Source organism: Rhinatrema bivittatum, chromosome 6, assembly GCF_901001135.1.
Source record: "Rhinatrema bivittatum chromosome 6, aRhiBiv1.1, whole genome shotgun sequence".
In the NCBI taxonomy this organism is placed as follows: domain Eukaryota; kingdom Metazoa; phylum Chordata; class Amphibia; order Gymnophiona; family Rhinatrematidae; genus Rhinatrema; species Rhinatrema bivittatum.
This window is the reverse complement of record NC_042620.1, coordinates 105,489,392-105,503,473: the sequence shown is the minus strand read 5'-3', so window position 1 is coordinate 105,503,473 and position 14,082 is coordinate 105,489,392. Positions and strand designations below refer to the sequence as shown.

The following is a 14,082-nucleotide window of genomic DNA, read 5'->3' as shown; positions in this document are numbered from 1 at the left end:
AGAACATGCAAATGTTGTCTCTGATAAGACCACCAGATTGAACTTGACTATAATTTTGGACTCCTCTGTGTCTGATGTAATTACTCAAGCTACTTTAGTTGTTGTTTTTCTCTTAGAATCAGATAGAGGTTAATTTCTAAAGCTTTTCTTTCGCCATCGTATGGAATTGTTTTTGAACCTTAAAGTTCGAGTTTATCCTGATATTTCTAGACAAACTCAGAGGAAGAGGAGACAATTTTTGTTGTTAAGACCTCAAGTTTTAGAATTGGGTGTCTTTTTTGTTCTTAAGTTTCCCTGTAAATGTCTTATAAAATATCAGAGTATTTCCTATGCTTTTTTCCAATCCTGACATATTGTTTCTTTTTTGAGTGACATACTCCCCCCTTTACTATCCGAGAATGTCTCAGAATATCAGTCATGATCCAAATTAGCCAAATAATTATCCCCTGTTGCTAGTTTTTCTATATATAATGAGACTAGTATTTTATTCCCCTTTCTTTTTTTTCCTACAGTTGTGTTAGGAGCCTTCTTATTGAGGACTTACGGGCCGATACAGTACAGTGCGCTCCGACGGAGTGCACTGTTAACCCTCAATTGGACCCGCATTTTCGACGTGCTAGTGTTACCCCTTATTCAGTAAGGGGCCGAAAACGCGCATCCAACCCCCCCCCCCCCCCGCCTAACCTAATAGCACCCGCAACATGCAAATGCATGTTGATGGCCCTATTAGGTATTCCCACGCGATTCAGAAAGGAAAATGTGCAGCCAAGCCGCACATTTTACTTTCATAAATTAGTGCCTACCCAAAAGTAGGCGCTAATTTCTTTGGGCACTTGGAAAGTGCACGGAAAAGCAGTAAAAACTGCTTTTCTGTGCACCCTCCAACTTAATATCATGGCGATATTAAGTCGGAGGTCCCGAAAGTTACCAAAAGTAAAAATTTACCAAAAAAGTAAAAAGTTACCAAAAGTAAAAATCCGCCTATTAAAGGCGGATTAACCCAACTCACTTCCAGTTACCGCCGGTCTTCTAAATTAATAACAATAGACAAGCGAGGATGCAACCCGATACCACCAACTACTGCAAAAGCAGCCGCTTACAATAAATTTCTATTGCCAGGCGGAGGACTTCAAATCGTCTCCCCATACAAATAGAACTCACGTTGAAACCCGTTGGTTTCAACGTGAGTTGAGCGTGATTTCAGCGTCCAACTTATTTAAGAAGTGAAAGTACATCATTGTGGTTGTGGCTGGTTCTATTTGTATGGGGAGACGATTTGAAGTCCTCCGCCTGGCAATAGAAATTTATTGTAAGCGGCTGCTTTTGCAGTAGTTGGTGGTATTGGGTTGCATCCTCGCTTGTTTATTGTTATTAATTTAGAAGACCGGCGATAATTGGAAGTGAGTTGGGTTAAACCGCCTTTAATAGTGGTATTTTGAGAGACTGATCTGACGGGGTATTGTGGATGTTAAGCGCATTCTGAGATTTGAATCTGAGTGTGAACGAGAATTTATCCCCGAGGATATCAATTTGTGTTAAGGACTTCCCCTGAAGAAGCCCTGTTAGGGCGAAACAAGGCACCTTGTTGGGGTGAATCTGCTGGGGGTGAACTTCGCTGGAATAGGGTGACATAACATCATGGAAGTGGCACTAATATATAGTTAACAATTTTTGGAGTGGTATATTACATATATGTATAGAAATATTAGTGAAGTAAAACGTATATAATGCAATGTAAAGATTGTGCATTACAGATTCAAATTTAAGTTAACAGCATTGTAATTCTGGGTATGCAATATAGTAATATATGGGATGTATAAAATAATGAATGAATATTGAATTGTGAATTGGATTTTATGGGTGGGTTTGGATTTTAGATGTATGAATGAGTGTGAATGTGGTTTTGGGATATTTAAGAAAAAGGGATATTTAAGATATAAGGATTTGATATATGTGTAGAAGTTTTCAATAGTACTGTATGTGATGTAACATGACATGTCCACAGTCACAAGATGGATGAGGTTCTCCATCTTGATTGATTAAAATGTTTATTTCATACAGATTATATATATGGGTTAAGTGCAATATGAATAAAACATTTTGAAGAATATTATGCTATGTGTTGTATGGAATTATATATTTGATGTGAAATACTTGATATTGTAACAATTGGTAATTGTATTACATTTATTGTCATTGATTCCTAGTGTGTGATGATATTTCTTTTTTCCCATTTATTTATTTTATTTATCGAGTTTTATATACCGTCATTTGGTTTCGCTGTTGCACTTTATACAGGGTTTGGTTTGTTGTTTGCATGTTTCTATTTATACTTTGTTCTCTTTATTCTATATTTGGCAAGGGTCTGTCTGTGTTCTGTATGTGACCGAGGTGAGGTATTTTACTAGCATGTAGTTTTTCTGTAGATATCGATAACAGCTTGATTTATTCTGGTTTCCTAATAGGAGGTGTATTGGTGTTCTAATGCCTGATGTAATATTTGTAGTATTGCCTTTCATGGGTAGGGTTGTTACTGTTTGAGTCTGGCAGTTAATGTTATGGTATGGCAGATTTGCTATAGATTCTAAGTACATTTAGTTTGCAGGGAGTTGAATTATAACACAGTATTACTGAGGTGTGATAATGTGTTGCTGTTATTGTGAGGTGACAGCAGACTTTGAATAGTATTTTACTGTGGTGAGTGGTAATGGGAGGTGTCCTAGTTCTCTCTATCCTTTGTTGAGGGAGATTCTCTGAATGAAGGGTATTGTAGATCTTAAGGTGCAGGGCATAAATTGGGATTCTGTCCTATCCTGTAAACAGAATCACCAACCGCATTCAATTCAAATTTCAGCTATTTTCCTACAGTTCAACATTTTTCAAAATATTCTCACAAAGACACAAAAACATTAAGAAGATAGCTGCAAAGGGGCCTTCTTAACACCCATATGAGCAAAACAATTTCTTGCACAAAATGCCCAGGTCATATTTAATCATTAGTCCATCATTATTATAAAGAGTGTCTCTCTGTTCCTATTCTTTTTTTAGATTTTTTAGAATGCAAAATAAAATGGAATTAGACAAGCAATTTCTCTGATTTATCAGAAGCAACAGCAACAACAGCAAGAGTGGCAAACTTCCTTCATTTATCAGAAGTGCCGGCAGCAACAGGCCGCAGTGATGCTTATTCCTAATAGAGATGTGAATCAGTACCGGACTCATTTCCGGTATCGTGTTCGTAGAACCACCACGGGAATTCTTTGTTCCCGCGGTTCTGAGCACTTTTTTTGGCTGTCCTGTGCCGGAAAAAAAAAACCCCACCCCGACCCTTTAAATTTAATTATTTATAATCCCTCACCCTCCCGACCCCCCCCCAAAACTTTTCTAAAGTACCTGGTGGTCCAGCGAGGATCCTGGGAGCGATCTCCCGTTCTCAGGCCGTTGGCTGCCAGTAAACAAAATGGCGCCGATGGCCCTTTGCTCGCGCTGATATGCAAACCATGGCAGTATACAAACTTCATTTTAAGGTATAATCATAATAACATTAACCCCCCTCACAATTAAAGATTAAGTATCAACAGAGGTAAAGTGCAAAACAGAAAAAGCCACACTGGACGTATTTTAATGCGACAAGTTTCTTTTTTAGAAAAAGTGAAACCACTCAGTTTCAGCATTCATTCCAGCGGGTTCTACTGAGTAAAGACGAAAGATCCACTGCTGTTCTCTCTGTAATAATTTTTTTTCCTGATTCCTACCCCTCCAATCAAGTTTAACACAGTCTAAGATTGACCACTTAATAACCTGAAAAGAATGTCCAGCAGTGGTAAAATGAATCGCAGTTGGTGCTTGTACTTTATTGGTTTCTGGGCAACTTTTATGTTCTAAAAGACAAGTACGAAAGGACCGAATGGTCTTGCCATCATATAACAGGCTGTATGGGCACTTAAGTAGGTAAATCACGTGTCAATTTACAAGTAGGTGTAATAGTGAGAGAAAACTTTCTTCCGGTAGAAGTGGTCACCTGGCCGTCAGTAATCTGCATATTATAAATGGTACATTGACCACATGGTGGCAATTCTTAGAAAGTATATTGAGTATCGGAAGGGGAACTTGAATGTACCACCCACTCTTTGATGTTCCGTGCTCATGAGAATAGAAAGTGGACAAGAGGTTGGGTACACGTAAATTGATTTAAAATGTCCCAGTGGTGCCGTATGATATTGCAAATCTTTGAAGACAAGGGAGAATGTCTCAACACATTCTTGTTGGGAGCTAGCAACAATTCTCAGTGATTAAACAGAGCCCTTCGAAAGGCCCGTTTTACAATGTGATATGGGTAACCTTTATCCAGAAACCTCATAGCTAAGGTCCAGGCTTGTTTTTTATATTCAGAGGTATCAGAACACGTGTGGCGAACTCGGAGAAATTGTTTGCCGCTCTTGCTGCTGTGTTACTATCTATGTAATGCTGCAACACATTACAATAATAGCAGCCTACTTCTGAATGAGGTTCAAACATCCTCTTTTATTATTGTAACAAAACAATTATGAAAATTGCAGTCAGTTTAGGAACAATTGGGTGATATTCAACATGGACAATTCTTCTGAACCACTCAGCATGAGTTTATACAGTTATGTCTCAGTCTTTTAGTATCTGATCTTCCCATGCAGTAATTCTTACAATCTCATTTACCATATCCAGCCATGATAAATAAATTCCATAATAATCACTCCTGGTTCTTTCAGACCTTGTCCTCCCAATTCAGCAAGAAATCTGCAAGCATAGTGTAATCCTTTCTAGGAGCTGGCAGAGCTCAGCTAAGGAGCTGGTGCAGGTAGCATAATCAGCAACCTTTTGATGACATTAAACAGGATACGTTTTTTTAGTAAATGTTGAGGCCTGGCAAAAACATTTCAGCTAGTTCCCAGTTTCTGTTCTGCAGTTCACACATACACACACATATACCCACACCCACTACTGACTCAAACTACTAAGTCAAAATTGAGAGCAGGGTGACCAGAATATATAACTTTAGTAACCACTGGTTACCATTGCATTACAAAGTGATAGATTCCCAGGTGCAATCTGTGGGTGTTCCCAGGAACTTCTTTCACAGTATATAAATCTACATGTGCTTTGGTCACATTGCCCATAGATAGGCCACAGATTTCCACTGTAGTCCACAGGTTTTGCTTGGTCTGCCCTGCTTTAAATGTACATAGAGATAGAAAATGTAAGCAAGCCATTTAGGGGTAGATTTTATAACATGCGTGAACATGTGTGTGGTTCCCGATGCGTACACATGGATGCGCCAATTTTATAACGTGTGCCGGCACACACATTATAAAATCAGATGATCACACACCCGTGCACAGGATTTTATAATCAGTATGTGCAATTTCCGCACGGCGACACAATCCGAGCTTCCCAGTTCCCTAACCCCCTGCCTAACCTTCCTTCCCCTTCCTCTATCCTCCCCACCCCCTAAAACTAACCTACCTTGCCTGATTTTTTAAATGTTATTACTTGTTGCTCCTTGGGAGCAGAAGTAATTTATGCATGCCAGCCGGCTGCCGGTGCATGCTTCCCCAGGTCAGTGGCTAATGGCCACTGTCCCATTCGGCCTCCATCTTGCCCCTCCCCGCCCAGACCCTGTCCCCTGGCCCGCCCCTTTGAAGAGGTCCGGTACCGAAATGAACATTAAACAGTAAGGGGCGGATTTTAAAAGTCCTGTGTGCAAGTGGCCAAGCCCCTTGGAAAATTCACCCAGTACTTGCAAGGCCCGGCCATGCGCTTAAACCCCGGGATTTACAAGCGCAGCCCTTTAAAATCCGCCCCTTACTGTTTAATTTTCGTTTTAGTACAATTCTAGCAGCTAGAATATGCGATGCTACAGGCATAAAACTGGCAAAAAAGTACTCTCTCAGCTTAAGAAGTAAGAGCTTGATTCACTTCAGCTATGAATTTTGTTTTGGCTAAAATTAATTTATTCTAAACATTTCTTTATTGAGTTTAACCATTTGATAAACAATAAAGCAATAAAAACCAGAACAAAATGAATACTTTTATGCATTTTATCGGTATGGTTGTCTTTTAGTTGCTTGCCATTAGACACTATGAACTACAGGACATACCTAAGCAAGAACAGTCGAAGGCACACAAGCTTGTTTTCATTCTTACTGGGGAAAAACTGTTTTCAGGGTACTGCAATTTTCTGCCAGTACTTTAGCCATTTTGGGGGTATATTTTCCTTGGGACACCTAAATGACCATGTACGTGCATATTTCTCATCTCTCACAAACCCAGTCCATTTTGAAACTCACAATGTATCTGCAATCACAGGTTTTGAAGATCAGTTTGCTGAACAACTAAGTGTGTGCATGAAATTGAAATATACATGCATAGTTTCCAACCACACCTCCAAAATGCCTTTCCCCACCCTTCCGAACATCTATTTTCTAAGCAGCCAAAAAGCATATGGTTTATGAAAGTATCTGAATAATTTCTGCTAGCCTAAAATCCATTTCATTGGATACAGAAGATTTAGCCTCTGAAATTTGTAAGGGTTTCATTTAATTAGTTGAAAAAGGCAGAATAAAATCCAGGTCAGCTTATTTGTGTTTAAATAAGTTAATTAACCAATTACACTGTTGAACACTGCAGGTCGCAATGCACTTCATGTGGACGTTCATATGCCCTCTGGCTATATATACTGGTGTGACTTCAGCAGCACAGTGGCTATACAGAATGGGATCCGGCGAGTTAAACCTGATGGATCCTCTTTCAGAACAGTTATTGCGAGTGGGATAGGGAGAAATGGAATCAGGGGAATTGCTATTGACTGGGTAGCAGGTAGGTAAAACAAAGTAAATGTAATATAAGAATAATAATCTGGTTAATAATCTAGATGATTTTTCTTCATACAGGGGTACGAAATGCAGCAATATAATAAATTTAGTATACATTTCCATAATCATGGAGATTGTTGCATAATAAATTTATTGTACATCTCACAAACTACAAGTTAATTTATATAAATTGGTTTCCATGTATCATACTCTACTAAGAAGGCACGTCATGTTTATTTTTTACCTTTTTAAATTTAGCATTTGGCAATTAAGTTGGTTCTCCTTTCTGTTTAGTAGTTTTTATAGTTTTAACAAAGTGGGCCTGAAGAAACTGGAGAACCTTGTGCGGCTCACCAGTTTGGTTGCATGGTGCATCTGTTTTCTTTTCTTTCTCATATTATTCAGACTATCAGTTTTGAAAGAAAGAGTACCAGGTCATGTACTGTAGCCAAGTTAGGCAGGATCATAATGATGACAGAGAGTCCCTTTAACTGGCATGCACCAGATTTTGAAAACACTTTTCTTAATAAGTTTAAGTCATAATTGCTGGAATGGAAATTGCTGCCATTTGCTAAAGAAAAATGTCTTCTTTCTCCTAGAACAAGCAGGATGGTAGTCCTCACATATGTGTGACTTCATCGGATGAGCCCGGCACACTGAGCATGCCAACATGCCACTATCTACGCGTCCACACGCGGTTCCTCTTCAGTCTCTTCTTTTCTGCTGAGTGTTTGTCTTGTGGATGTGGACCTCGTGCGTTTTTTTGCTGGAAAACTGCTTCAATTGAGTAAAACCTTTTTCTCGGTTCCTAGAAGCCATTTCTGACAGTGCCGTCTCCCAGTGGCCGCTGGCCATCAACCGCTCGCCGGTTGTTTTTTCTGATGGTGGCCCCAGACTATGTCCATTACAGACCCCCACGAGGTCTCTATTTTGTACTTGGGGGCTTCGCACGACGACCGGGGGCGCCTGGCACCCAAAAGGCTGCCAGGCGCGCCTTGACAATATGGAGAAGCTGTTCAGTCCCAGAAGTCTGAGTCATCGACCTTGGCGTTGGGGGCTGTTGCAACCATCCCTTCCTGATGGCTTCACTCTGCCTACCTTTCTTTCTTTGCACCTCCTCTCGCTATGGATGGATGCCTGGCTGCCGTGGCATCTGCCTGCCATCCTCTCTGGCGTCCCCAGACCGGCTTGGCCACTGCCTCCTGCCATGCTCCGCTGGTACCTTAGGGTGCGCGTGCCACGCGGCCCTCACTCTTATTTCCTACTTGGCGCGAACCTCAGGGGTGTCCCCCTGTGATGACATCACGCTGCCCGGATATTTAAAGCCTACGATGTTGCTAGCCTTTGAGTTAGCAAGGGGCATCTTACGGATGGGATTCGCTCTCCGTACCCAGCTACTCTGCCTCTCCAATCTTCCATTGGACTCTTAACGCTAACGGGGTACCCGGTCTTCGGGGGCCTCACTTGCTTTTCAGGTCGCTATCAGGAAACCGGTACTCACTCCTCGAGGGCCCATGTTCCCTGACTCGCTGCCTGCTCCTACCTTCTCTTCTGCTTGGAAGGATTCGCTATCTTCAACACCAGTGATACTACCATCTTCACCTCAGAGCTGTTCCCTGGAACCAGGTACTTGCACCTCGAGGGCCTGCCTCCATTCCAGCCCTAGTGCCATCTCCTACGTGGATCCGCTGTGTGAGGACATTACCTTCAAGCCTCTCAGCTCTCAGGGATCAGGTACTCGCTCCTCGAGGGCCTGCTCTCCCTATCCTGGGGTTCTCCATACTGGGGCTTTGTGCATATTCCACTGTACTCATTATCCTCAGTTTTTTCCACTACAGCACTGCTATAGGAGGAGTCGCTGTTCCAGCGCCTGAGGGATACTAGCCCAGCCGGGCTACTTCTGCTGCTCACCACTGCCACCTCTGGTGGCTTCACCACATTGTCTAATAAAAGATCAATCTCTGTGTTTGTGTGTCCTAAGCTGAGCCTGACCTGTGGCCCCTCACGGGACTTCCCCCCGTGGGCATGGTCAGCTGTCACAATGTCCAAGGGTCCACCCAAACCTCACTAATTATAACAGGGGCATTGGTGCTTCGGTCCCGTGTTAGCTTCTCCATTATCAGGTTCCTAAGTTGAGTTGGATATTGGGGACCAGCCTCTTTCTATCTCCTCTAGGTCCTCTAGGGAGTTCGAGGAAGCACTGTCACCAGTCGCCATCCCCACATGAGTCCAGGCTCGGGAAGGCTCCGGTATCAGTTGAGGTGCCCTGAAAGGTGGCCTTGGGCTGAGGAGGTGTCACCCTCCATTGAGACCGAGGGCTCGAGGCGATCCCCACCGGTTCCGGTGCTGGGTACCGGTTGCCCTCGGGGCTTTGAAGGGAACATGGTTTCACCTCTGCCTCAAGCTGTCTTGTCTTCATTAGCATTCGAGGAGGAGTTTGAGTGCAGAGTCCGGTTGGCAGTTGGCTGGGCCCTACAAGGCATTGAGCTGCCGGTCCCATCGGGGCCTCCACTGCCGCCAGAATCTGCTCTATCAATGCTGGCACCATTTGTGGAGCACTTAGATTTGCTCCTAGGTGTGCTGCCAACTCAGCCCTTGCCGGTGCCCTGGGCGCCCTCGATGCACCGGAGAACAACGATGGTGCCTTGAACAGAGGCTTTTCTGGTGGCCGATTCCTCGATTGAGGGATGGCCTTCGGGGAAGACGGTCCCACCTCCATGGCAGGCTTCGTGGCCGATGTTGCCTGAGATCCCATCAGGTTTCTTGGTGCCCCCAGTGGCTCCTGTTCCCTTGGTGCGCCCGGTACCTGCTGGGCTGCTGGTGCCTTCCATGCCTCTGATGCCTTTCAGACTCCTGGTGCTTTTGGGGTCCTGGCCTAGGGGTATTACTCGGTTTCTCCACTGAAGTCCCCGGGTGGCCTGATTGAGGAGGATGACCCCTGGGAGGATGAGGCATCCATGTCCTCTTCAGAGGATTCCAAGGACCTGCCATCTGAGCTGTTGCCTCCAGAGGATGGGTGTAGATCTCATCCTGAGGATTTGAAATTTGCTGGTTTTGTGCAGACCATGGCGGAGTCAGTCCTGTTCAAGCTCTGATGGAGGAGGACTCCAGACACAAAATGCCAGAGGTCCTCCAATTTGTGGTTGCACCTGTGGAGGTAGTGGTTGTGCCAGTACATGACATTTTGAAGGAAATGTTTGTTGGCTTTGGGAGCATCCTATTTCAGTACCCTCAGTGAACCGGAAGACCGATGCTGTGTACCTGGTGCAGTCTACCACAGGGTTTGAGTGGTGAAGAGGTCTTGGACCCACTCTTCGGCTTCTCCAGGCTGCAAACACAGGGCCCTGGATGCCCTGGGAAATAAGGTCTTCCAAGGCTCCATGCTGGCAGTGCATATTGCTTGTTACCAATTGTATATGCACCAGTACTCCAGGAACTTCTGGAAGCAGGTTCAGGGTCGGTGGAACGCTTCCCACAGCAGCTACAGGAGGACTTTATAGCAGGGCTTGGAGTGTGAGAAGCATGAGGTCTGGTCCGCCTATGAAATGGCAAGGGTGGCTGCAGTGGGTATAGGTGCTTGGCACATGATCTGGCTTCAGGCCTCTGACTTCTGGGCATGCTCAGTGTGCCTAGTCAAAGTTCTAGAAACTTTGACAAAAGTTTTTTGTGCCTGGCTCCATCTGGTGATGTCACCCATATGTGAGAACTAACATCCTACTGTCCTAGGACAACACCTGTTACAGGTCAGCAACTCTGCTTTATAATTCTTCTTTGTTGTTCTACATTTTGTTTTTACCAGGCCAACTAGGCTTCGTGTTTAACCTCATTAAAAATTGATTGAATTGGACTATTGAGTAACTTGGCAAGTGACTACCATTTTCTGCTTTGGTTAAGAATTGACTTATGTGCTATCACTTATTTATGTATGTTTTTATTTCTGATCCACTTTGAACACTCTTTATGAATGCAGAATATAAATTGTTTAAAATATATATTTTTTTTATTGTGTCACAGGAAACCTTTACTTCACAAATGCCTTCCTGACAGAGACCTTTATCGAAGTTTTGCTGTTAAACACTTCTTATCGTCGAGTTCTGCTGAAAACCACAGTGGATATGCCAAGACATATTGTTGTAGACCCAAAGAACAGATATATCTTCTGGGCAGACTATGGGCAGAACCCAAAGATTGAACGTTCATTTCTTGATTGCACCAATAGAACTGTTCTTGTATCTGAGGGTATTATCACACCTCGTGGCTTGGCAGTGGATCACAGCAATGGCTATATTTATTGGGTGGATGATTCTTTAGATATGATAGCAAGAATTCGACCTGAAGGTGGTGATATTGAAATTGTACGCTATGGGAGTCGCTATCCAACACCGTATGGCATTACTGTTTTTGAAAATACTATCATCTGGGTGGATAGGAACCTAAAGAAAGTGTTCCAAGCTAGTAAGGAACCAGGAAATACAGAGCAACCAGCAGTTATAAGAGACAACATTAATATGCTAAGAGATGTCACCGTATACGACAGTCGTTTCCAACGACAGTCACCCCAAGAGGTCAACAACAACCCTTGCTTGCAGAACAATGGTGGATGTTCCCAATTGTGTTTTGCTTTGCCTGGAATGCAAACACCGAAGTGTGGGTGTGCCTATGGTACAATAGGAAGTGATGGCACTAGCTGTGCAATTTCAACTGATGATTATCTGATCTTTGCCCTTGAGACCTCACTTCGTAGTTTACATCTGGATCCCGAGAATCACAGTCCACCATTTCGCACAGTGGATGTGTTTAGAACTGCAGTAGCTCTAGACTATGACAGCATGGATAACAGAATATATTATACACAAAGTGCTGGCGCAGGACGTAGCAGAATAAGTTACATCAACCTTTATTCTCCAACAGGCAGACCCACTACCGTTGCATCAGGTACAATATGGGCAAGCAGGTTTTGGGAATGGTCTGGAAACATTGTTTATAACTCAGCAGTATGTATGTAGTTTGTTTTCTCTGAAGACTAGCAGGTTCACCGGTTAATACAAGCATGTCAAATAACCATGTATGGTACCAAGCGGAGTGAACTTTCCAGAGCTTTCAGTTAAAGGTTGAAAGCTTTTACTGCTTATGCGTGGAACTTCCACACTGCTCTGGCTCCACAGCCACTCTCTTTCCTTTTTTGCCATGGACTCCGTCAGATATTTTTCCAACAGGCTCTGATTTCTTCAGCATTTGACCGTTTTCTTCTCTTCTGGCCTCAGCCAAGAATTTTGTTAGTATTTATCTCTTAGTTTCCTTGTCAGACTGTCAGCTCTTTGTCAAGTTTTATTATTTTTGTTTTTACTCAGTGCATAGAGTAGTAAAACAAACAGAAAATATGTCCAAAAGGGGAAAAAAAAACCAATTTTTGTGCCTTGAGAGGTGCTCTACATACCTTCACAAAAAATATATCTGGTAAATGGCAAAATCCTCACTCAAACTTAAAAAACCTATGTACATAAAGACATAGGTATCAGACAGTCAGAGTATTAAAAAGTCAAGAGTATCAAGATATTGATTTCCTTACCAGAGAATGTAATAATGTGCCCTTACTGAGAACTTTTTTTAATTTTATAAAAGTGCTAATAAACATGCAGTAGCAAACTGTATGCAAAAGGTAACAAGATTTGAAAGTACCTTCCTGATAGAAATGTTCTCCATGTCTTGGATTACAGAAATGCTGCTACTTTCTAGCTGGCACAGATGCAAACCCTTAGAATATCCACTCAGTTTTTTGTGTCTTTTGACCCCCCCCCCAAAAGACCTGTTTCCAACTGGGTAGCAGACTGTATCTTTTTCTTGGGCAGAATTGATCTTAGAGGAGCACACTAGGGCCATGGTGGTTTATCTCTTTTGAGGAGATTTGCAAGGTTGTGATGTGCAGTTTAGGCCACACATTCACACCACTTTACCTCCTGTCAAGATACTAGGTTTGAACTCTTCATCTTCCATTGCTTTTTTTGTAGGGTAGAGCTCAATTCCCTCCTAGATCCTGTTTTTATTATTTTCAGTTGTCTTTCCTGTTATCAATGTTCTTAAAACAATATAAAAATAAAAGGGGTCTCCCCAACAAAAATGTGTTGTTCTCCTATTGGTATCTGTTGTATTATTTTCTCCTTTTTTGTTGAAATCAACACTGACTGGTGAACCTGTTTGTTTTCTGAGAAAGCAAAGTTGCTTACATGTAACAGGTGTTCTCTGAAGACATCAATCAAATGTATCCACGCTCCTCCCCTTGGGAGTTGTTCTTTTTCTTCTATAAGCTGGCTAGGTGGGAACTGAGAAAGGTTAGAGATTCACAGCAGCATGGGAAGTTCCACGCAATAGCAGTGTAGATTTTATGGGGGTAATTTTGTAACAGTCTGCATTAATTCGAAATCACATTTGCACATAAATTACACCAAATTGGAAAGAAAAATACACTCATACTTTGCCTTTGAAAAGCTATGCATTAATTATGCCACCAAACTATGCATTAATTTGTACGCAAATATTTTTTTGAGAAAAGTTATGTGCATGTTTTTGAAAATACAAAAATTTGCACCTGTGCAACCCCTTCCCCAGATCTGCCCCCAGAAATGCCTTTGTTCATTGCAGATACATGTATGCACATGCACAACGTGTGTGTGTGTGTGTGTGTGTGTGTGTAAGTTTACCCACATATCCAGTCGGACAATTTTATAGCACATCACCTCCACAGCTAAAGTATTGTTTTATCTCTGGAAGTGTTCTGGAAATTTGGTAGCACTGAGTGCCATAGATGATCATGTGACTCACTCGTGTGACTGGTGATCTGCTGTCTTTATAGTACATCTTTTACAGGTAAGCAGCTTCAATTGCCTGGGGTTGTTGGAAGACAAGAGTTTACTGCTACATAATACTTTTATGGTATCATCTCTTACCTGATCTTTAAATGTTCTGCAGTGGGAGCTAAAATGTGCTCTTTCATGCTTTAGTATATCTGTACTACTTGGCCTATGAGCTGGAGGAGAAAGCTGAAAGAATACATCATATGATTTTCATATTCTTGGCCTTGACAACCATAAGATTGCATACCACTGAGTGCATGCTAAGTGATAATGTGAAGGGTTGGAGATTAGGGTAGAGCCCAAACCATAACTTTCACTCAGGCAGACCAATTCACACAACTGGTTTATGCACCTCTACCAACAGATAGAGATAGAATAAAGCT

General features: G+C 42.4%; 1 protein-coding gene across 3 annotated transcripts in view; it reads left to right on the top strand.

Annotated features, from left to right (window-relative positions):
* The window catches only part of LRP2 (LDL receptor related protein 2), a 769,913-nt gene that overhangs the window by 438,561 nt on the left and 317,270 nt on the right, over nucleotides 1–14,082 (top strand). For all 3 annotated transcript variants that reach the window (XR_003857363.1, XM_029605680.1, XM_029605679.1), the window contains 2 exons: nucleotides 6,664–6,852; nucleotides 10,863–11,783. Coding sequence is in view for 2 of the 3 variants with exons in the window: in XM_029605680.1 (XP_029461540.1) it covers nucleotides 6,664–6,852; nucleotides 10,863–11,783 (1,110 nt within the window). In the remaining variant the exon portion in view is untranslated. The remainder of the gene's footprint in view (nucleotides 1–6,663; nucleotides 6,853–10,862; nucleotides 11,784–14,082) is intronic.